The sequence below is a fragment of the Phascolarctos cinereus genome, unplaced genomic scaffold (assembly GCF_003287225.1).
Source record: "Phascolarctos cinereus isolate Bilbo 61053 unplaced genomic scaffold, phaCin_HiC Scaffold_4;HRSCAF=312, whole genome shotgun sequence".
In the NCBI taxonomy this organism is placed as follows: domain Eukaryota; kingdom Metazoa; phylum Chordata; class Mammalia; order Diprotodontia; family Phascolarctidae; genus Phascolarctos; species Phascolarctos cinereus.
In genome coordinates this window covers 2,212,934-2,237,840 of record NW_027555847.1, presented here as the reverse complement: position 1 = coordinate 2,237,840, position 24,907 = coordinate 2,212,934, and the positions used below count along the sequence as shown (strand labels likewise).

Below are 24,907 nucleotides of genomic sequence, written 5' to 3'. Positions count from 1 at the left end.
ACCCGGTCACAAGCAACAACACGCAGAGCAGGGTCTGCCCCAGGGCATGCAAACAAGCCGACAACTGACACCGACGGAGAAAGGGGGAAGGGGTGTGTGGCTCGAACAGGGAGCTGACTCCTTTGGCCGAGACTTATGGGAGAAGATTTTCAAAATCCACCTGGCCTCACCATGACAAGGTTGGCTCTTTCCGGCTATCCCGGGTGACCCTCGTTCGTACTGATGAGCCTGTTCATTTGGTGCTGAAGGACAACGGAAGGACAAAGCTGTAGGGAGTGGAATGACTACCAGAGTTACACAGACATCTCCAAGAAATTAGGCTGATCACGCTGCCCCCCACCCCACCGCATGCAGCAGCAGCGCTGCCCGTGCCAAGCCCCACCCATGCAGCCCCACCCAGCGCCATCACCAGCGTCAGAGGGAAGGGCAGGGAGGACCAGGCCCAGCAGCAGGGGTCCGGGTGGGGGCAGAGGCAGCCACAAAAAACACCGCAGGAGCATGTCAGCCCACCTGCCCGCACAGCACGCGTTAGCCACTCTCCCTCCCACTGGAGAACCAACCTGATTGTCGTCTTTATCAATACTAGAGTTATCTCGCTTCAAGATAAACCGCTTCTGGGCGTCTTCGCCTTTGTCAGCTTTTAAATGTTCACAGAACCTTTGCTCTGGTCTGCCAGCAAAGTAAAACACACCAATAACGATCTTTTTCCCTTTTTAGAGGCCTCACTTCGTGCTGTCCCCCAGCCACCCTCCCCACAACACGCACACACCCCACCCGAGGCATGATGCGTCCAGAGTCACTGGACAGGGACTTTGGCCTGAGCAGGCTGAGCCCCCAGGCACACAGGGTTGCCCCAGCCCGCCTGCTCCTGCTGGTTCACCTTCTCGTTGGCAGGGACCCCGTCTGCTCACCGTCAGCCTGGGCCTGGGCTACTCCCCAGGGCAGAAGGACAAGGAGGTGCTCTCCCCTCCCTCAAATGCCACTCATTTATTGCTTCCATTATGCTGACCTCCACCTCGCATGAATTTTAATTAGCTTGTTCAGGTTAGCCAAAGGAGGAATTCAGCTGGACTTCATTAGTATCCTGTCTACTCAATTGAGTCAGTTTAAGTGTTCCCTGGGCACTCCTGGGGGTGGGCTGGGGTGGGCATCGATGGGCATGAAGATAAGCAGTTAGTTGGATGGGGGGCAACCTGCGCTTTGCCAAAGGCCGCTGCTGCCCTTAGATGCACCAAACCAGTCTTGGCAGGCAGTTAATTGGGGGATTAAAGGAATTTTATATAAACAACTTAATGGCTGATTAGCCTGGGAGGAAAAATCACCAAGTGGCTGCCCAGGATCGATTAGTCAATTGATTTTAAGTCCCTCCAATCATTCTCGTTTGGAGCACTAAGATGGTCTGCTGCTAGATGCCTGGACTCAGGAAGTGGTGCTGGCTGACCTGGGTCAGTGACAAGCCTAACCCATGGAAGGGGCTCTCCCCTGACCTCAGAGGCAGCCCCCTGCCAGCAAGCCTGGCCAGCCATCCTTCTCCCTTAGTTTGGGACCCCCTCAGCCTTTAGTTCTTGGCTTCCAGGAGCAAAGACCTGGTTTTGCCATTTCTTGTGAATGGGAAATACCCGGGACAGTCTCAGCCTCAGGTATATTCGTCCCAGAGCATCCTTCATGCATCATTCAGCCTCCCTCTTCCTGCTCCTCCTGAATACACATAGAAATAACCTTTGCATACACCAGAACAGAAAGGAAGGCAGCGCCACCCAGTAATTATGATCTGGCTGAATATACATGACTACCCAAATACACCACCACTGTGTGCTACAGGTTTCTCAGGCATTCTCTTAGCTGAGCCTCAGAAGAATCCTCTGAGCAGGAAAGAATAAACATCCCCATTTTCCATATGCATAACGAGTCATAAAGATAATAAACCACTGGATAGAGTTCAGGCCTGGAGTCAGGAAGACCTGAGTTCAAATCCAGCCTCAGGTACTTCCTAGTTGTGTGACCCTGGGCAAGTCACTTCACCTAGTTTGCCTCAGTTTCCTCATCTGTAAAATGAGCTGGAGAAGGAAGTCTCTGCCAACAAAATCCCCAAATGGGCTCAACAATGAATCAGACTGGACTGAAATGACTGAACAGAAGAGCAGGGAAAAAGCCATATGCATTCCCAGGCTCCCCAGCTTCTTCCAAAGCACTGTTGGAGGCCCACTTGCCACCGCTGGAGGCTTTCTCTGATCTCTCCCTCCTATAGACCATGACTGTCTCCATGGTGTGTCTCGGCCCTTTGCAGGGCCATCAGAATGCCAGCTCTTTGAGGGCAGGCTTGCTTCTCTTTGTCTCTGCATCCCCCTGGGCTCAGCTGGTCCCAGTGAAATAAATGGAAGTGAAGGAAATGAAGGGAAGGAACCCCCCCCCCCCTTCCCACACACAGACAGTGCAGGTTAAAACTGAGGGAAGAGCAGCCCTTTGAGGACCTGGCCTTTCCTAACCTGGTGACTTCTCCATTAGGGTATTTTCTCCACAGCCCTGTGGGACACTGATGTCTTCCTCCTGCCTGACTCTTCCCTTCCACACCACTGCCATGGTGAGTCACAGAGCCTCAGTGTGGGAAATTGGGTGCCTAGTCTAGCCTCCTCTAGTCACACCCATGTCCACAGAGGAGCCCTTCACTGCTATCCTCAGGGTGATGGAGACCTCACTCCTTCCAGATGCAGCCCATCCCTCACAGAACCCCAACTGGAGATGACTGGATCTGGTCTGCCCAATGCTGAATCTCCCTTCTCAACCTCAGTTTGCTTATCAGAAAGTCACATGACGCAAGGCCACAGCTACACCCCAAGGCTCCTAGACTCGGCCTTCAGCTTCAGCTCAGTGTTTAGGACCCTCCTCCTGCCAGCTCAGACTGTGGGCCTGAAGCTGCCACCAGGGCATCTCCCCAGCATTTCTTTCAGAGGACTGAGCCTCAGTTTGAAGAGGCAGAGATGGGATGGGGGAAAGCTTTGGGGCCATATGTGTCTATCTCCACACATACACACACACCCATGCACATACATACATTATGGCTCTGTGAATAGAACCTATGAGCTGGAAAGACCTGAGTTCCAATCTGGCCTCAGACACTTCCTAGTTGTATGACTCTGGACAAATCATTTAGTCCTTCTGTGTTTCTGTTTCCTCATCTACCAAGAAGGGATAACAATGGCACCTTCCTTGAGGGATTGTGAGGAGCAAATGAGCTACATACATAAACTACTCTGCAAGCCTAAAGATGCTCCCAAAATGGTTGTGGTCATAGACACTGGGGAGAGCCTTTTCTCTCTGTCCCTTTAAGAGCAGAACAGCCAAAGAAAATGCCAGTGGCCCCAGTCAGGGAAGCCTTGTGGTGTTTGCAGATTTCTAGAGGAACTCGCTCCTCTGCCATCAGAACACCGATGCCATTCTTCTTATTATAAAACGAGGACTATTGTTCTCATCTCCAACCTCCCCTTCATTGGTGCCTGCACGGGTCAAATTGCATTGTTTTGTTTCATCTGACAGATCCCATCTTCCCTTCTCCTACTCCTGACTTCCAAATGCACCTGTTTCCCCAGTGCTCAGTCCTGGGCTGTGGCCACTGACCCACCTTCCCTCATTGCTAGGCTCTGCTTTCCAACTTGACTGCCTTGTTTCCCCTTCATGATTCGTCCCCTGAATCTGACACCCAAAGAACTTGATTTTTGGACAGCTGAGAACTGAAAAGATGAGCTGTCCCCACCACTGGTCCCTTTCAGTCTCTCCCATCCTGTCCATGTTCTTTGGAGCTCAGCAGATTCTCTGGAGCAGGAGTTCTGAGCCTTCTCTGTGTAATGGGAACCTTTAATAATCAGGTGAAGCCTCTGGACAATGCAGAATTACGTTTTTAAATGCACAAAATAAAGGATGTAAGATTACAAACTGAACCAATTATATAATAATATGATGGGTTTTTGTAAGTTTAAGGAACAACAGGTTAAGAACTGCTGTTCCCCAAGACTCCTGAACCTGGCCTTCGATGTCATCATCTCCAGCTCAGTACCTCTCCCCCCTACACATGAAAGGAAGCCAGAGCTGACTTTGTCTGAGGCAGCTTAAAAGGCCATTTTTTTTTTTCACGAGCAAGGACTTGCATTTCTTCCAGGGTGGGTTTTTGCCATTTTTGGAAAGCCTCAGTTTAAAGGGAAGAGGCAGGGAAGCTTTGGTGCCAGAACCTGTGGGAGAGGTGATCTCTCTTTCTCTTTCTCTGCCTCTGTCTCTGTCTGTCTCTTAATCTCTCTCTCTCTCTCCATACATATGCACACATTTCTATATACACATACACACATGTATGTGTGATTTTCACCTGTCAATTCCACCCAAGACTTTTGGGTAAAGTCAACAGGTAATCCACTGATCATCTCATTTCTTCCAAGATCAAGCATTGAACCTGGCCAGGACTACCAGCTACCTCTGTTCCTCCCCTATGACTGGCTTCTGTTCAGTCTCAGACCTTCCTTAGTCATTGGCCCCAGGATGTATGTCCTCCCCAGTTCTGGACAGCTGCCCTCAGCTTCTCCACCATGCTTTTTCATTATCATCCAGTGTCTTCTCCCCTGTCCTTCAGTGAATCCCAGATGACATTTACATGGTGCCCCAACATTTACAGAGTGCTTTATGTCCATTCTCTCATGAACCAAACATGCAGATGATTTCCCTGCCTCTGTTTCGGGGGCCATTTCCTCCTTCGCCCACTCTCTCATTCCCCACATGCTTCTGCTGCCTTGTCTTCTCTCTTCTCCATTATCTCCAGAATTCACTCTAAATTCTACCACATGGCCTTGAAATGGATGGACTCTCTCCTCAGATACAGAGAGAATTTTTCTCCCTTATTCTTCTCGGGGTCCTTGCTATATGCAATGTGTTCCAGCTAACAATACTCTCTTCCTCAAGATGGAAGCAGAATTTCTCTCCCCTCCCCCTTCCCTCTAATCTGACCCCCTGCTTCTTTCATTGGGTCTTTCTTGCAGCCATTCAGAGGGCAGGCCCAGGCATCCCAGAGGGTATAACCCTCCCTCTGAAGGGCTTGGCTCACCCTCTCTCATGTGCCCCTCTCCTCATCAAAAGCCCTTCTATGATCAGCCCCATCATGAGACCCCTCTTCCCTGGAATACGATGAAGATCATGCAGACAAACAGTATGGAAAGATAAAGAGGAAAAAAGAGGAAAAAAATGGAGAAGAAACACTCCAATGCCTCAGGTCAGTTCACTCAAGTTTTTAAGTCATGGCATGCCTCACTCTACAACGACAGACATGCTCCTCACTGGTTAGCTGTGTGACAGGAATGGCTGAACATCAAGGGATATCAAAGTAAGAGGCAGTGTGGCCTGCTGGCTAAGGCATGGGGCTGGGAGTCAGAAAGGCTTGGGTTTGAATCTCATCTCAGACACTGCTGAGCTGTATGACCCAGGTCGACCATTTATACCCTGTGCCTCGGTTCTTCATACATAAAAGGAGGAGGCTGGATGCGTGGCCTCCTCAGTTCCTTCTCCTTCTCCATCTGTGATTATTATGGAGTGTGGAAGTATTCTACAGAAGCTCACAAGACCTCTGCATGCCTTCAGCAGCTGGGTGTTCAGGCTTGGCTGCACTGGATACCTTTGAGGTATTTTCCACCTTTGAGATTCCTTCTGGTTCAGAAAACTCTTTGGCCCCTGCATGACCTGCTCAGTGTACAGGCATCTTTATGCTCTGGGTTGTCACCAGGCAGGGCACAGCTCTGTGCTTGTCAGGGTCCACATGGAGGATCAAAAAGATGCCGAACCCAGTTGCATAGCGCTGCTGGTTCTTAGGATGATGAGTTTAAACAGTATGCCTTGGCTCTTCCATGGGAAAATGGCTAAGCATCAATCGCTCCATGTGTAGCCCAGGGAGCTTAAGGCAGAGGCCTTGGCATCCATTTTGAACACATGGTCTCCTTCCTTCTTCCTGGCAGCTGGCCCACCCCACTAGGATTGAGTGCGAATGCAGAGTGTGGCGGCTTTTGGGGTGAGGGGTGCCTGCTTCTTCAGAAGACACTGATCTGGCTCTTCTCAGTCAAAATGTCTTAACCACTCAGCTGAGAAGCCAAGGTAACATCAAGTCACTCTCTGGGGCCTTGCTTATCACCTCCTTTCAGGGCTATTGGAGGAGGAGATGGCCAACATTACACATGGCCTCTTGAGTCATAGACCCAATGACCCTGCATCAGAGGAGGTGATCATCTGGATTGGGGTCTGGGAAAGAGGAGCTCACATTTAGGAGCAGCAATGACAGGCTGGGCTTGTTGTCAGACAAAGAGATATGGTTCTCTTTTGAAACGTTCTTTCTTCCCATCTGGCTCCCTAGATCCACTTCACTGGCCACCAAATAAGTGGATGCTTTTTCCTACCTTCCTTGTGGGGGTCCTGTCTGGATGCTCCCACCAGACGGGGGGGGTGTCTAAGATCTTGGTAGCCAGAGCTGCTCTCCACTCTGCTCAGGGGGGCTCAATGAGGTTCCATAGGAGACTCCTTTGCCACATCTCAGACACCCTCTGTGGGACCTCTCTTTCCCTCAGAAGCTATGGAACTGAAGGGCTGATTCCCCCTCATGGCTGTTGTTTTAGGGCCAGGATCAGTGTTGAGACCACTTCACTGGCCATCCAGTTCCCTCTCCTGAATCCACAACACTTGGCTCTTAGCAGGGGCCATCCAGCTGGGAGAGGAAGGGCTGCCTGGGGCAGCAGGACAGTCAGGGAAGGAAAAGGTGTCGACTAATTCAGGTGAAGTCTGGTCTGAAAAGGCCAAGGCCTAGATCTTGCCTGACAAACTCTGCCCCTCAAAAGCTCAGCTATAGGTCCAAAGTATCCTCTGGAAGGAGGTCTATGACATATGAGGAGCTGGTAGGTCATAGAGCTCACCTCTGATGGCCTTGCCAGGCCAGGCTCACAAAGGGCAGCTTTTCTTCTTCCTGTCCATCCTTGGTACAAAAAGCCACCATTTTTGGAGTCAGGGGACAGGGGTTTAAAGGCAGGCCACCACCACTTAGCCAACCTGGCTTCAACTTTCCTATCCATAAAATGGACATTATAGCTGCTCGGCAGAATGGTCCAAAGGCAAATGAGAATCCAGGGAAGCACTTTTGGAAACCAAGGTTCTGCACAGACCAACAGTGCTAGGGAAGAACCCACAGGGCCCAGATGTGAAGACTGTCAGAAATATGGCACTGCATCATTGAAGGTGAATGCCTTGTCAGGATAGGGGGGAGAGGGGGAGCGAGCTGGGAAGGACTATCCAAATGCCGAATCCCCATTCCACCCTTGGGGGAAGAAGCCTGAGCGTGGTGCTTAGTCGGCCTCAGTCAGGCCTCTTCAGCGGCCCTGGCCTTCTCTGGAGCTGGCTCGGACCCCATGCCCCTCAGGACTAATAGCACCTCAGTCTTGCCTAGAAGCAGCTTGTGGGCTAGAAGTGGGGACAATAAGCTAGGAACAGACCCAGTGGTTTCTCCTCCATCATCTCAGCTATAGGAGACATGGAAGAAGGCAAGAAGATCCTCAATGGAGCCAGAACTCTTGATAGCATGGAGATCAACTTGAGCTCAGCCTTCCTTGAGAAGAATGAAGCAAGGCTGGAGGTCAGCAGCCTTGGGCCCTTGGAGCCCTGGCAGCAGCCATCTCCACCAAAGGGGAAGTGGGCATAGCCCTCCTTCCTCTGCCTCCAGCACCTGCATTCACAGAGAATAGTGCCGAGGCACAGTTCTAACCCTGAGCTGGCCACAGTGGTCTGCCAGGGCAGGTGAGCTGGGACCTCGTCCTTCAGGGATGATGTCACCATTGTCCCCCCATCCAGGAGGAGAACGCTACGGTGTCAGGGGTTTGCAGTCACCAAGACTGTGATGGCTCAGGGTCCCCCAGGAAGTAGAATCATTGCCCTAATCTACTGAATTACCCAGAGACAAACACCAGCACCAGGATGGCTCTCTCATTGGCTGGGGCCAGTGGCCAGCCTGCATTTATCAGAGACAACTCATGGAGCTAAGCATCTTCTCCTAAACACTCCCTCCCAGCAACAAAGAAGAGCCCAGCCTTGTTGGGCCTCATCTCCACCTTCCCCAGAATGGCCCAACAGAGGATGGACACTGCCCTCTTCCCAGAGTCTTGCCTTCACCCCCTTTCCTCCTCCTCCACAGACAAGCTCCCAGCCCAGGGGATCGGGGGAGGGGTGCCCTGCTTCTCTTTGCCACACCTGCCCAAGGATCCGAGTCACTGGGAGTGGGTAGGTGAAAAAGATGACAAAGGAAAACATGAGGAGATGACAGCCTCCGTGGAGGAGCGAGGGAGCATAACATGAGGCTTGGCAGGGAATCGCTCCCACAGCTTCTGTGGCATTGAAAGCCCCAAGAAGGGGGAGAAAGCATCATGGAGGCTCGCCCCCTCAGTTTTCAGAAGAGGTGAAGCTTAGAGTGGGAACTGACATACCTGGGAAGGGGGTCACCAAGATGCTAAGGGGAGAGCCATTCCTCAGCCCAGCTTTCCTGGCTCTCAGGCCAGGGCTCAGCCCAGAGCCTGGCATGTGCCTGACAGTACACCCAGCCAGCCTCGGGCCTCAGCAAGAGCCCAAACTCCCTAGTTCTAGTTCCAAGCCAGGAGACCTGTAACCCAGGGTCACAGCTGCCTCCAGAGTTCTTTCTCAAGATCCAGAAGTGCTGGGGTTGGAGCTAGGAAGATTCCTCCTCCTCCCTTCTTTCCCCTCATGAAGAAGTGAAAAGTCTGTCAATATCTTAAATCAATGCATACAAAAAAGTACAAAAACAAGGTGCTAGGAGACAAAGAGACAGAAGACAGATATAGAGACAGAGAGAAACAAAGAGATACACACAGATGAAGACGAAGAAGGAGAAGAAGAAGAAGAAGAAGAAGAAGAAGAAGAAGAAGAGAAGAAGAAGAAGAAGAAGAAGAAGAAGAAGAAGAAGGAAGAGGAGGAGAAAGAGGAGGAGGAGGAGAAAAAAGGGAGAGAGGAAGAGAAGGGTGGAGGGGGGGAGGGACACAGGGAGATGGAAACAGAGGCAGAGAGAATAGATGGAGAAGCAAAGAGACACACAGACCAAGAGAACATACGAGTGTGATAGAGTTAAAGGGATAAGGTACATAAAATCTACACACAAACACAAGCATATGCTTTTGTATTCATTTATAGATTTTGAAAACATGATATTGAGAGTGATTTTCATCGACAAATCTCATGAAAAAAAGCTTGTAATTCCTGAAAGTGGTTACTCCCTGGGATACTCAGGCTCACGATTCCTTTACCCTCACTCCTGCCACCCCACACAACAGACTGAGAAGAAAGCTACACATCCCCTGGCCCCTGGCATGGACCTTTCTGAGCAGCTCTGGGGGCCACTGAACCTGTGCATGGTGACCACACTTCCCCACAAGCAGAGAAAAGATGTGGAATGCCTCAGGGGCATACACTGGTAAACCAAAGGGGAAGAACTCTGAAGGGCCAGTCAAGATGACCTGGGACCAGTGAGTCAAAAGCATTTATTTATTAAGCCCCTACTGTGTTCCAGGAACTGTGCTAATGACTGAGGATACAAAGGAAGGCTGTCACAGCACCATCCTCACAATGTTCACTTTCTAGCGGGTCCAGGAACTTTTCAGTGATTTCATCATAGGAAGTCAATCTGAAGGAACCACCTTCCCAAAGGAATCCCTCACTCACTGAGTCCCAATGACCAGAGCACAAAATGGGCTCCAGAGATCTCACTTCTCCTCCCACCCCCACATGCTTGGTCTGACCCCATTGAGCTCTACAGAACAAATACTGTCACAGCACAAGGAATGGAGCTGGTGGGGGACACGGGAAAGCCCAATGCTAACAAATGAAACATGTTCAAAGAAACTTTGGACAACCTCAGCCATGGCTGTAGACTATGGAGCTTGCTTAGGCTGCTGTGGGTATTGGGAGCTCCAGTAATCACTGAACAAAGAGGAAATGGAAGCTACAGACGATTTTATCACTGCTCCAATGGAAGGCATTGAACTGTATAATTCTATACTCACATAGTGTATCCATACATGGATACATTTAGTTTAATGGGCTAAATAGCTCACGGGATTACATGTTTTTTTTTAAGTATCTGGGTATTGGAACAGTTCATAATAAAAAAAAAAATGAGACCTCAGAATCTACAAATGCAAGTGGCCAGTGGGTGGGAGTGAGGTATAAAATGATTGAGAACATCAGTTGGAAATCCCTAGACTCAGATCACCTTTTCCAGGTAGCTCCTGTTTCCAGAAATGGAAGCAGCTCCTTTCTAACAGGTCCCAATCCATCTGCAACTTTCCTCTGCCAAGATGGTATTCACAGCAACTCATGCATGGACTATGGCAGGAGTCTCTCAATAGCTCCCCTTGGGAGACCTCTGGCACCTCCCATAACCAATCTTGCCTCCTCCTCAGTGCTGCCTCTTAGCATAGACTCTTAGCTCCTTCTCAATGACCTTTAATGGCTCCCCACTACCTACTAAACAAAATCCAGACTAATAATTTACTAGAACTGGATAAAGTCTTGAGAAGTGAATAAAGCCATTTTTCAGTATTGATGTTATGAGGCAGTCTTCTTTGCTTTCTAGTAATGACTTCTTCAGCAATCATTGGTGGTTTGGGGGATGAAGAAAATTGGGAGACAAAGGTGAAAAAGATGAGTATGAAAAAGAGAAGAGTGAGAATGGTCTCATCTGTACTGAAAACCAGGAACACTTGTTACTGACAGGAGACATACGATACACTGGCAATCAAGGCCCAGTAGGGGAAAAAGTCATCAAAGGAAGTAAAAAATAGAGGATACCAGAAAAAAAGATGAAAATTGCTAAATATCATAGGAGGAAGAAAACTCAGTTAAAAACCTTGAGCATACATCAATAAATCAGTAGGAGTGACATTAATAACAGAAGGGACTGTGGTTTCCAGATCATCTAAATGAGTCCAGACAACTATGAATAAATATCACAAAAAAGGTAAATGAATCAATGCCTGATGAGGCAGAGGACCCTATGGATTCCCAAGAAAGCATGGTATCACAGCAAGATGTATCTGAACAGTTTAAGAAAGAAATAGTAATTGTGAAAGCAGAATTTGCAGGCCTCACAGTTGAAATAATTGGCAGAATTAAAAAAAAAAAGAAAATGACTCCATGGTGGCAAGCCTCACCAAAGAAGCAAATAAGAGAACAAAGAATTGGGAATGCAAACATATAGAAGTCAGGACAATCTGAAAGAAGAGAAGCAAAAGGTAATAATGTTAAGTAATAAGTAATTATGATTACTTTGCAAGCAGCACATATTGATCTCAAAAGACATAAGGATTATAGGTGTCCCAGAAAAAGACAAGTGGAAAAAAAAAGTCCGTGAGAAGGGGAGAATAGGGCCACCAAGATTTTCTTCTGTCCCCCTCCAATGCCACTTGCCAGGAAGAAACACTGTGCTGGAAAGAACTTGGGAAGGTCAGACTGGGGGACTTGTCTTGGCCAGCACTTCATAATCTCCCATCAGCGCTGCCCTTGCCCAGTGAGCACTTGCACAGAGCCCACAGGCAGAAGCCCTAGAATGGTGAAAGGTTCACAGCCTATTGGTGGAATCCTTGTCCTTACTGAGGCCAGAGCAGTCATCCCCTTAATCTTGTCTTTGTAAGGGTGATTCCCAACATCCTTCATCCTGTTGATTACACATAGAAATGATCTCCTATTGAGATTAATAACACTTCTCTCCAATTTCTAGCCACTGAAGATTGTGTCCTTAAGTCCATCCCACCCCCAGACCCAATTTTTGCTGGTGCTCATCTTGTTTCGTTTTACCGTGCCCAGGACACGACCTATCTCTAAGCTGCGATCATGAGTCACCCTGGCATGCAAGCTAGGAGAAAGCTCAGCCTGATTTGCAATGAAATGACAAGATGCAATGGTGACCCTCAGGCATTGACCTCAATTTGCTGAGTTTCCCTTGGCCACTTTCTACTTGAATAATCTCTGAGTGCCCATTAGTGGGACAGGAATCCCACTGTCAGTAGAAAAGTCAACATGGAGAGGCCCTGACCCTTGAGAGATGATTGACATGGACCCAAAGGAACAAAAAAAGCATTTACTAAGCAACCACTGTGTGCCAAGCTCTGTGCTTGTGGGCCTTCATGGAGTGTGAGCTTGTTACTCTTCCTTACAGAGTCAAGATATATGGTATAGCCCCTGCTCCTTGCACAGGAAATTCATCACCTTAAGGAGCGTGGATTTGAATTCTCCAAGATGATCAGCAATGAATTGTTAAAAGGGTAGAGCACTAACCTGGAGAAAGAGACCTGAGGCCTCCTCCCATTTTGTCCCTCCTTCTCTGTGTATCCTCATGTAAGTCAGTTAACCATCTGGTGCTCCCTGTTTTCTCATCTGTCACATGGAGTTGAGTTAGATGAGGTCTCCTACTCCTTGAGGTCTGTGATTCTCCTTTCTAATCCTCTCCACAAAATGTCCAATGCAAGCAGCTGGAGGGCTGCAGCTCTGAGAATGCCTGTCCTAGGGTTCTGTCAGAAATTGAGGGCTCAGGATGCAAACACACACACACACACACACACACACACACACACACACACACACACACACAACCTTTACAAGGGGCAGGAAAGTTGCCACCAAAGTATTTGACTTCAGTTATTACCCTATTTTGGTTTTAGTTTTGTTTTTTTTTTCCTTCTTCCATGGAAGACTGGGCCTGACACACCTCTGTCACTCTGTCTGGATAGAGGGGGTCCCTATCAACTCCCTTCAAGAACACTGAAAGCTCAGAGGGAGGAGAGACCAGGGCCTCTGAGCAGACACTCCAATGATTCCCTGTAGCTGGCCAGGTCAGATGCACCAGCCTAGTCTGGTCATCTTTAAAGTGCCATTTGGTAGCTTATGGGGGAGAAGCAGCTGTCCTAGGTACTCTGTCCCCATTCTTTCTTCCCCTACAGCATTTTTCCTGGGCTCAGGACCAGTAAGCAGGGACAAATGAACTACTGAGGTCAGCAATTTCCTTGCGTAAGCTGGATTCTGAGTAGCTCCCTAAAGACAGAGGATAAAGAGCTACCACCACCTCTTTCTATTAGCTTGAGGTAATATTTAAAAAGTGAAACTTCTGGATTTTTTGAATTATCTGAGAAGTTTCTTTATTTGTTACCTTGGATGAAGCTGTGATCTCATCAACGTGGGCATCCATTCCACCTGCCCCTCACCAGCAGAAGATCACAACCCATCCCTGCCTGTGTTCCACTCTCCTCTCCTCCCCATGTGTCTTCCCATAACCCCACTGCATAAAGCCTGGAACCATTCTAGCTCAAATCACTTATCTAGGAAGAAGTCAGTTCAGGCAGAGCAGCAAGCCATGGCATCGGTCATGTTTTGTATCCAGGCCACATCAACCCCATGGTCAGGAAAAGTCTCTCTGGCTACTCCCTCAGCAGCTTGGTTTGGGAGAGAAAGGAAGAGGATGCACATGACAACAACTGGAGGCCTTAGCGGAGTCTGGGCAAAATTGGTCAGTTGGTTTAGGGGTTTGCTGTTATGTTTGTGTTTGTTGAAGATATAGGGAGGCTTGGTTTGTATTCCTTAGCTGCAGCATTATACTCCAGTTTGCATTCCTTTTATATATGGCTAAGATCTAGTAACCCTACTTGAGTATAAACTTCATTAGGGTGGAGATTAAGTTATATTTATCTCAGGATATCCCTCAGAGACCAGCATAAAACCTTATACACCGTAGGGACTTAATAAATGTAGTCAGAAGGAAAGGAGAGAGGGAAGAAGAAAGGAAGAACAGAAAAAAAGAAGCTAAGGGAAGGGAAAGGAGAGAGTAAGAGAAGTATGGAGAGAAAAAAGGGAGAAGGGAGGGAGGGAAGAAGGGAAGAAAAGTGGGAAAAGGGAATCAGGGGAAGGAAGGTTGTGTAAAGAATGTTAGGAGGAAACTACATGTGGTGCTTTCATGAAGGTGTTATCACCTTCTTCCCTTCTCTTTCCAGATGTCTGGTTTCTTTTCTGAATGTCCACAGAAACAAGGATCACACAAGGTTAGAGGGTAAGCACACAGAGATGGATTGCTTTCTGCACACCAATCAGGAAAGTGGTTGATGGACTCACTTCCAACATCTCTGAAGGGGAAGCTAGAGATGCTTTCTAGATGGTCCTATGTGCACCTCTGGGTGATCTGGGTAGTGCCTTACAGACAGTAGGTGATTAATACATATTTGCTGAATTGAATCGAGAAATTTGATGCAAAAATATTCATATATATCTATCTTTCCATCTATTCTATTGCTACGTACTTACACTGACTATACATGTATGTGTGTGTACAGAATCAGCCTTAGCTTGCTGCTTGTGCTCCCCCATTCTCCTTCTATGACCATCCAATCTCTTGCACTCACTCGACCTTCTCTCCATGGATGACTCACACGTCACTTCCTTCACACAGGTCATTAATACAGGACAAATAGACACTCTTTCATCTGCCTATAATATAATTCACTCTAGCCCAGAATCAGACCACTGTCTTCATCTTCCATCCCATCTAATAGCTTTGAGTTACCAGAAGTTCTAAAACATTGATACAGTATAACCTTTGAGTGGGAGATAATAGATCAAAGAATACAAAATCTGTAAGGCCTTCAAGGTCAGGGAGGGTCTCATCCAATGCCTTAATTTAGTTGGTGAGGAAACCAAGCCCCAGTAGTAGACTATTTAAAGGAGATGGCTTTAGAGGTGGGCTAGAAGGACAATGTTGGATGGCTGGAGCATCCACATATCTATGTTCATGCAGTGATGTAGAGGATGAGATGGACTGGGTCCAGAGTCCCCTGACATTCAAGCTAGCCACATACCTTGCCACTGGAATGCAGCCAGGCTAGGAAGAACAACTGTCTCCATGAAGCAGGGTAGGCTCCAAAGGGTTACCACACTCATTTGTAGGTCACACTTAACTTATTCATGTATTTAATTTGATCGTGTCTAGTTCTTGGGTAATCTAATATTTGTTCAGCAATTACCCCCCCAAAATCAACATCTCTTTCACTTAATCAACTAAACTCAGAGCCCTTACTCTAGTTCATGAAATATTATTTATTTTATATATTTATGTGTAATATAAGTATATGCTATAAAGTATGAAAGTAATACAGATTTATTTAGTACATTGGGGAAATTGCCTTTCCCAATAGTAGTTATACGTGTAGGGTCTATATATGTACAAGTATATACATACATACATACATACATACATACATACATACATACATGCATATACGCACATATGTTATGAGCCTTTCCTTAAAAGAAACCACTTTGGTGCAGTGGATAGAGCACCAGCCCTGAAGTCAGGAGGACCTGAGTTCAAATCCGGCCTCAGACCAAACACTTGACACTAGCTGTATGACCCTAGGCAAGTCACTTAACCCCAATTGACTGAAAATAAAAACAAAAAAAAACCCACTTAATCCCCTGGCATTTAAAAAAGTTAAGGTTACTAAATACGCAATTTATTTGCAAGGAAATAGTTAACAAAGCAGGCGTGATTCTCTACATTCTTTTTAGATGGAAGAAAGTTCATAGGCAGATAGCCTCAAGCCTTCATTGTAACTGTAGATGACCTTTCTTTACCACCGAAAACACAGTCCTATACCAGTTGGGTAATTCAGTTTAACAAAGTCCCTTAAAAGAATCTGGGTCATCCTCTTCTTGAGATAAAAGCTACAATACCTTCATAAAAAAGATCCCTCCATCTTAGTTCTCCCGACCTTCCTCAGCTTCTCTCCAGCTGTGCCAGGGAAGCAGTATTCTTCCTCAGCCTGCTGGGGGGCTCTCCCTGCCTCAAGCCCCTCCACCTCCAGCCCATCATCCATTCTGCTGCCAAATCGATCTTCCTAATGCACTCGTTCGAGTACATCACCTCCCCATTATGTAAACTGCAGTGGTTCCTTATCAAATCCAGAAGCACATGGGAAATCCTTCGGCTTTTAAGGCCCTTCAGAAGCTTCCCAGTGTCCTCCCTTATCACTCTGATGCACTCTGCAGTGCTGTGACTCTGGCCTCAGTGTCCCTGCTCTGAGCATTATCCCTGGCTGTCCACGGTGCCTGCAATGCTCTCCCTGCTTATCTCGGTCTCCCGGCTTCCTTCAAGTTTCAGCTCAAGTTTCACCTTCTGCAAGAAGCTTTCCTGATCCCCTTAGAACAGGGACAGTGCTTCCCCTCAGTCAGTTCTCTCCAGTGGAGCCTGTCTCTATCTTCTTCGTGCACAGTTGTTTGCATGCTGTCTCCTTAACCAGATTGCGAGCTCCTCCAGGGCAGGGATTGTCTCTTGCTTTTCCTTAATAAATGCTTGTTGACTGACTTTCTCAAGTTACTTCTCTTAGTAGATTTTCTCTACACCTTACAAAACTATCCTTATAATGGGTTTTTTTTTATGAAATAAATACAGTTCTAGCAAGAATGCAGCTTCTCCTCCCTCCTTTCCATCTGTCTCTCCAAGCTCCATGGAGCTCCTGATGGAAGGATGGATGAGGGTGGAACTCACAGGGCCAAACACTGGCTAGAAGGACGATTGTAACAGTAACTGTGGCTTTATTTCCCTCTTAAAGAGACAGTAAGAATTTCTGTGTTGTCTGTAGGACAGGCTTTTGAAATGGGTTATATGAATAACCAGTTAATATGAATAATGAATTTCCATTTTTTCATAGAGTCACGTGCTTCTGATCTCATGCTCACTGAATGATGTATGCCCTCAGGTCCCCAAGATGGCTGCATAGAATTCAATGTCATTGTAATGAAAGTCGGTGATATTTGCTCCTATTTGTCAAACAAAGAGTTCTGAAATTCTGTCTCATGCTCCTTTAGTGACCGGCCCCCCGGCCCTCCCCTTCTCCATTTGCCTGCATTACTAGATGGTGGGGAGCTTTCCACACAAAGGGGGATGCCTGCAGCCCTGACTCCAAAGTACTCCTAGTCAGATCATCTTTATGATAGACGGATACCAATATGCCTGAGCTCCAGGGCCAGGCATGATGAGTGACCCACTGAATAAAACAAGCCCAACCAGCCAGCTAGAAGACCTCTCCTGAGAACTCCAACAACATCGAGCCAACAAGCAGGTTGTGCACAGGCCCCTAACAGAGACTGCCATCCATGCTCCCAGGCCCCACAGGGGTTCTCCCCTGGGCTGCCAAGACCTCAGATGAGGCTGAGGGCAGCAGACACTTGGCTCCCAGTAATGTTGAGTGAAGACCTTTGACATTTGTCTTGTGTCTTGACAAGCCACCACTTGCTTCCCTCAAGGAACAGCCAGTGATTAGCAGCTGGGCAATCAGCTGGAGTTGGAAGAGTGCTCTCACTCTGGGCCACAATCCTAGAGAATGCGATCTGTGACAGATGAAACTTTGCCTAAGATCAACCCAGCTGAGGAAGGGGAAGGAAAATAAACTGCCTCAGCTCTTGGTCAGTGACAGTTTGTGACCTCAATCTAGGCAGGATAAAGGAAGCTTTGTCCATGCTTGTGAATACTTCCAGAGCAACAGGGACAAGGAGCTTTACAGTCTAGAAAGTGGGCAACAATCCATTGGTCCCAATGCCCACTGGCAGAGGGGGCACAAGCCGAGAACAGGTGTCATCTTCTCTCTGGACTAAGGAGGGAACAGAATAAAGGACACAGCAGGACACTTATTGCCCAGAGGCAATTGCCTGTTAGGACAAGAGGGTAAGCCGTGTGGCAGGGGCATCATACCAGATGGGTTCAAGTACAACCTAGATTTGGTTAGGGAACCACAAGAGAGCAAATGGAGGCAAAGCATTTTCTTTTGCTGTCAGCCAGTAAAAACAAGACATCAAGCTCAGGGGTGTCAAGTGACCCTAACCCTACCCATCAGGTGATGCGTCTGGCAGAGTCAAGGTTCCTGTCTCCAGACTCCTGGTTGAGCTGCCTCTGCAGAGGTCCTCTGCTTGCTCTTACCTCCATGCACCCACTGTTTAAATGTCCACATGAGGAAGGGAGTTTCCTGATCGTGAGAGAAGCCCCCTTAACAAGGATTCAGTCTTTGCACAGGAGACAGAAGAGAAGGGGCAAAGGGAGGGGCTTTGTCTGAGTTTACACTTGACAAGGCCAGGAGAGCAGGGCAAGTTTAAATGAGCCTGCTTCATGGAACCTCCCAGCCCTGGCACCTCAGAAAAGAGGAAAGAAGACCAATGATCTCTTCTAGAGTTTAGGAAAGGTGCTCTGAGAGTAAGCAAATTATAGTTAGGAAGACAGATGGGAAAAAGGGAGAGAGGAGGAAGGGGGGAGGGGAGGGAGGAGACAGAGAGTGAGTGAGACAAATGGACAAAGGAAGAGGAAGAGGCAGGGAGACAGAGGGATGGGGAGCTATCCCAGCACTTCAGGGTTGTCCAGAAATATACTCTTAAAAGGTTTATGCTTGAGATAGAATAGAAAAAAGCAAAATCCTCATTTGGGATATGTAATAGTGTGATTAATGGTAGAAGAGGAGCTTTTCATTCCATGAAATATATTATACACACACACACACACACACACACACATGTGCGTGTACATATATCCACATGTGTTCTTTAACTATATGAGGAACAAATATGCATGTATAACATGTGTGCCTGTATGTGTGCATATACAGATGCATTATATGTATATATGTATATATATGCACATATATGTATATGTTTGTATTAAATATACAGAATGTCCCAGGAGTCTTAATACATTTGTAATCTATTGGAGCTATGAAGCTCTTTAAATTTCAAACTGCTCTAATGCTTTTGGGACAGAGACTCTGAGATACCCTCTTGTAGACACAGTCCAGCCCTCACCCCCACATTCCTCCCACTGAATGACTTGGCTATACACACTTGTCCAAATCATCATACAGCCCTCAGGTAAGTGGCCAGCTTGGCTAACAGAATGCATCACAAATCACACTCTTCTGTTCCTACCCCTCCCCCTCCCAAGCATATGAGATGGGAGTGGAGGGAGAAGGAGAAGAGGCCAAAAGAACCAGCCACCTTGGGGACACAGTGGGTTTTGATGGGTTATAGTGGGGTGTGCTGTGAAGTGGTGGGTTGTGATTGGGTGTGGTGGGGCATGGTGTGGTAGGGGTGAGTTATGGTGGGATGTGGTGGGGTATGGTATGTTGTGGTTGGGTATAGTGGGGTATGAGGCAGCTAGATGGTTCAGTGGATAGGGAACTGGGCCTGGAGTCAGGAAGACTTGAATTCAAATATGGCCTCGGACATCCACTAGCTTCATGACCCTGGGCAAGTCACTTAACCTTTGTTTGCTTTAATCCACCAGAGAAGGAAATGGCAAACAATTCTAGTATCTTTGCCAAGAAAACCCCATACAGGGTCATGAAGAGTTGGATGCAACTGAATGACTGAACAACAACATGGTGGGGTATGGTGGGTTATAGGGGGATGTGTTGGGTTGTGGTGTGCTGTGGTGTGGTGGGTGGGTTATGATGGAGTGTGATGGGTTTTTATGGGTGTGGTGGGTTATGGAGGGACATGGGAGGCATGGAGGACATAGTGGGGTGGCACTCACATTCTGGTGCTCCCCGTCTTGTTGATGATGACAGATTTTCCAGTTTGGTCCACATTGTGATCCATTCCAAAGTAAGCAGCCACCCGGTGTACCAGCATCCTCTGATAGGATGACATCTGAGGAAACTTTTTGTAACGATTCCTACAACAGCACAGTGTATATAAAAGAAGCTGAATTCAGCATCAAGAGGTTTCTGGAAGGCAGGTTATCATTAAGCACAGAGTGAAAAGTGTTTGTCCTCCTCTGAACCCACTTGGGGCTGTCTTCTAGATTTCTCCTGGAGGATGCACTGCCCTGAAGACTCCCTCTCTTCCTTTAAGGTGCATCCCAGGCACCACCTTTGTCAGGATGCCTGATCCCCAGCAGGCATCCTGACTGCTCAAGCCTCCCCCCTCCCCACCTACCCCTTGTACCTAACTGCTTCGCATGCTTCCTTCTGTTCTTTATTCTGACTATATTTACACACACCCATGTTGTCTCCCCCTTCAGAATGTTAATACCCTACAAGTAAGGACGGCAGTCTCACCCCTTTCTTTGTGCCCCCGGCAGCTAGTGTGGAGGAGGAACTTAGTAAATACTGACTGACAGACCACTGAGTGGACATAGAAACTAAGCACCAGTTAAATCCCTCTGTTCCAACCACCTTTGGGCAAACCATTGTGTGCCCATTGAGAAGCATTTTGTTTTCCTGCTCAGTGCATGGCAAAGAGAGAGGGGGGCAGAGTAAGCAAATGGCCAGAAGGAGCACACTGGCACCTGGCAGAGATGGTGCCCCAGGGCTGGCCTTGGCCTAAGAGCAGCCCCTCCCGAAGGGGAACCAAAAGGAGAGGAGGAGCAGGCTGATCAATGGCCCATCTGGAGTCAGTTTGTCAGAAATGACCCAACAGGAGGAGATGTCCATCTTCTACTCAGCCCCACCTCAGTCCTTCAGCAGCTCTGGGCCAGTAGCCCCTGCCCTTCTCAAACCCCCATTTACTCATAGGTGCATGCCCGACCAAATCCTGGACCTGCCCGCCCGCCTTGTGCCAGAAGCAGGAGAGAAAGTTCACATACCTGTCATCGCTGATGAAGTCCATGATTTCTTGTTCCGTTTTCAAGAGTATCATCCTGTCTCTGCAAAGTCAATTGTAAAAATGCATTTTCTCTGGCTGCGCTCTAAGGGTGCTTTTCACCTCAGTCGACCAATGATTATTTCACAAAATCCAGTGAGCCCCGTCCCCTCCTGCTCTGCCTCATCATTTCACCTCCTGACTTTCTGCTTTCATGCTGCCCAAGTGGACTTTCATTGCATCAATATCCTTGTGAGATTCTGTGCGTCCTAACTTACGGTCTGAAAGAAAAGGCTCCATGTGCATGGATGGGCCATATGGCTTAACACAGGATATTTAAAAATGTTTCAGAGAAACCTTATGATGTCAAGAGGCCCGAGGCACCCACACATACCTACTGGACCCAGATGGCGTCATGGCACCATTCCTCACTTGGTACCCTCTCCCTTTGTCAATGTGTCTAGGTCTATGGTTAGATGGACATTTTCAGGGGCATAGCCCCGACCTGACAGTGCTCTGCAGGTCTTGGGCTATCAGTAGACAAGTAGCCCTCTCAAATAAGTAAGGAACATGGCAATCTGAGAGTGTCAATGTGAGCAAAAGGAGTGTAGGGGGTCAGGGCAGAGAAAACTGGCTGGGGATCAGGGAGAAGTCTTCAGGGTTTCCTTGACCCTGGTCACTTTGAATCCACTGGAAATTGCCCAGGACAATTGTGTGTAAGTGGAGCCACATCAGTAGGCACCCTGATGCCCACCAAGGTTAGTTCTTACCTGGCGTTGTTCTTCAGGGTGGTTACCAGGAACTCATGTAGGTCAATGCCTGTGGAATCTGTGTACTCCTGGCTGCAATCTGAGAGAAACAGGTCAGCTGAGTAACATTCCCCTCTCCTTCTCTCCCCAATTCTAGGGGAAGCCTCAACATGGAAAGGGATGCTGTGAAAGGAGCAGCAGACCATATGAACTTGGGGTGAGTTCAAGGTGAACCCAGACTCCCCAAGTCAGATTCATGCAGTCTTCCTTGTCTGAGGCCCAGGAGAGCACAGTCCTGTTCTTGACTGGGCAGTTCTCACCACACAAAGGTAACTAAGCTCCAGAGGAGGGCTAGGTTCCTGCCCTGGAGGCTGTAGGGAAGGGGGAAGCTGAGTCCTCAATGAGGTCGGTGAGGTGGGCACGGGCACGACCAGCTGGGGGGGGGCCTCAGGGTAATCCCTTATTTGCACTGCCCCTGACTTTGGGCTGAAATATTGGGAAGTGCTGTAGGCAATGGGGGAAGTCTGGGCTCTCTTCAGGACACTGACACACAACCTCTGTCCTCAGGCAGCCTCCCAACATTCTGGACTCCTTTTCTTTTTTGTGCGTGCTGTTATGCACAGATGCTCTGCCCAGATGTGGGTGAGGGGTGGGGTAGACACCACTGAACTCTAAGCTCTGCCACTCTGCCCTGGCATGGCCAGGCATCGTGCCCATATGTCCCTGGGGGCAATACAGTTCTGGCCTGCTCTACAGCTCAGCATTGACCTGTGGCAGTATCCAATGGAGTTTGCTCTGCATTAGAGCCCGGGAAGTAAAAGAGGGCATTTGTGCAAGGCAGTTCAGCTCACTGGTGACATTATCTCTCAACACACCCACATGGGGCATTCAGAATTCTGTGTAAACCCCAGAATGACTGAGCCTGGCTCTGAATATCCAAGTGTCTTTTAGGCATAAGCTTTAGAACCCTTGACCCACTGGGGCACGTGAAGACACAAGAGCCTAGGCCCCTAGGCCCTCTCTAGAAGGCGTCTCTCCTTACCTTCTCTTCTTTACATGCCCCAGAACTGTCTCTGGCTCAGATCACTACATGACCCCCACCTATGTCTCTATCAAACAGCTCCATAGCGGTGCATCTGCTACCCTGTCACCTGGTCTCAACCTGCCTTTCTAGCAGATGGCTTTCTAGGTGCTAAAATGTGGGGGACCACCCAAGAGACCCCAGGCTCCCCGCTATCCCTCTTCAATGTCCCTGAGCTTCCCCTGATGCCTGTGCCACCTACACCATATACTCATGGGTGGGGGAGGACAGATCTATGACCTCAAAGGTCGATGTCCCAGAAACACTTCCCTATTTACCTTTGGACAACATTCGAGTCTTGGGCTTCTCACAGGCTTTCTCCCGCTCCTTGGGTTTCTCCTTCTCTCTGTCTCTCTCAGAGTCCTCTTTACTAGACCTCTCATCCTCTTGCAGGCTGGGCAGTCTGGAAAGCTGTAAATGAACTGATTCCTGCTGGGAGAAAGAAAATACAGATTTATGCCCAGATTCTGCCAGCTCTGCTCATTGTCCATTTTGCATAGGAGTCATTAAAGCCAGAAGAATGTGAAGGCAGGTGCTTGGAGTGATTTATTTTTACATGAAAATAAAATAAAATAAATCTGTCATCCAAATTCCCTGCCCTGTGGGAGGCTACTGCCCTGTAGTCTCTGTGGGTTAGGCTCTGGCTGGCAGTTGCACTGTCTGGGACCAGGCTCCCCCACCCCCTCTCCCAGCCCCCAAGTCTGCTTTGCTCTGTAGGCTTATTTTTATCCATGGAAGAAAAGTGGTTGAATCAGAAAGTGTATGAATATCCTAGTTGACGTCATGTTCAGGTAACAGCACCCCCAGCTCTGGACCCTTCTTCTGTATAAGGAGAAGTTCACAGCAAAATTGCTGAAGCCAGAGAGCCAGACAGCATAGCTGACCAGCCAGCCAGACCAACAGATGTAGATAGATAGCATAGACAGACAGACATGGACAGCTAGACAGCAGAGACAGACAGATGGACAGACAGACATAGATAGCACAGAAAGACAGACATAGGCAGACAGCATAGGCAGACAGACATAGATAGATAGCACAGACAGACATGGACAGACAGTATAGACAGACAGACAGACAGACAGATAGTCCAGATTGTAAGGACAGACACAGGGGAGGACACTGCAGAGGCTCCCTGGGCCTGGCTAAATCATTCGCTCTGTAAAGAGAAAGCTCTCACACTGCACTGGGGTGGGGGTGCTTACTTTATGTTATTCTAACTCTGGTGGGGGTCCCTAGATTGCTCAGTTCCTGCCTGCTTCCTGGGGCTCCAGGCTTGCACTTAGCCTTTGTCAGCCAAGCCTCTTTCTCTTCCCTGCTGCACCTGCAGGGCCAGAGAGGCCCCAGTCTCTAGTTTCCTCCCAGGAAGGGGCATCTCAGAAGCCAGGTCTTGGGATGGCCTGCCCCTCCCACCATGATCATTCAACTTCTAAAAAATGATCATTGCTCTGAGTGGAGACTTGATGACCCTCAGAGCTGCTTGGTCAGTGGCATGGGGGGTCCCCTGCATGGGGGATTCACTATTCCCTTGAGTTTAAAGAAGGATAAATGAACCAAAGTACATTATCTGCTTTTGTGCAAACCCAGACAGGGCCTGAAAGTGTGACTTGTAGTGATAGCTACTGAACAAGGCAAAGGAAGAACAAAGCATGTGGCCATGGGGGGAGTGACAACAGGAAAGCTGAACAAAGTCAGCCCCCTGACAAAGGCCACCAGCCCCTCCCAGTGGGAGTCCCTCGGCAGCTCCACCAGTGACTGACTCCTCCATCAATCAGAAGGCTTTGGGATGGTTCAGCCAAGTGAAGCCCTGACAGTAGAATCCTTCTAAAGTTGGGGGAAGGGGTCCAGCAGGAAACCACCAAGATGCTCCTGGCTGGGGTGTGACAGGCTGACGTGAAGTCAAACCTCGCCAGAAAGAAGCCTTGTCTAAGGGGCCCAAGAGCATCACAGCCTGGTGGTCGCCTTGGATTGTGGCCAGATGACTCCTCTCTGCCTTTGTCCTTGGCCTATGCAAACATTAGTTACGTGAGCTGCCGACACCTGCTAGACCCTGGAGACTGCCCTTGGCCAGGGTCTGTCAGAGTTAACCTGTGAGAAAGTGCCTAGCACCTCTGGGGGCTGGGGGTGGGCTTGTTTTCCCTTGCTGCACAAATGCCATAGAGACACTAGCAGCTCCAAAATCCCTGCTGCAGAGGGTTCCATTCCAAAGCATAATCCCTCAGGAGCAATGCAGACAGCCTAGAATGGGGCTGCTCTTTGCAATGCCGCCTCTTTAAACAGAGAAGACTGAAGGAGCTGTCCACCCTCTGTGTGCTTAAATCTAGTCACAGGGGCTTTGGGATCCAGCAGGGACAAGGTCATGGCCCATGATGGCTGGTGTTCAAATGGGCCATTCAGAACCAAC

At 48.4% G+C, this 24,907-nt stretch overlaps 1 protein-coding gene across 6 annotated transcripts in view; it reads right to left on the bottom strand.

Moving 5' to 3' along the window:
- ARPP21 (cAMP regulated phosphoprotein 21) overlaps window positions 1–24,907 on the bottom strand; it is a 168,550-nt gene that overhangs the window by 74,802 nt on the left and 68,841 nt on the right. For 4 of the 6 annotated variants that reach the window (XM_078152002.1, XM_078152003.1, XM_078152005.1 and 1 more), the window contains 5 exons: window positions 22,782–22,935; window positions 21,444–21,522; window positions 20,678–20,737; window positions 19,625–19,765; window positions 561–669 (listed from right to left, as the gene is read on the bottom strand). In XM_078152002.1, coding sequence (XP_078008128.1) covers window positions 561–669; window positions 19,625–19,765; window positions 20,678–20,737; window positions 21,444–21,522; window positions 22,782–22,935 — 543 coding nt within the window. The remainder of the gene's footprint in view (window positions 1–560; window positions 670–19,624; window positions 19,766–20,677; window positions 20,738–21,443; window positions 21,523–22,781; window positions 22,936–24,907) is intronic. The other 2 variants (XM_078152004.1, XM_078152006.1) reach the window with 1 other exon arrangement.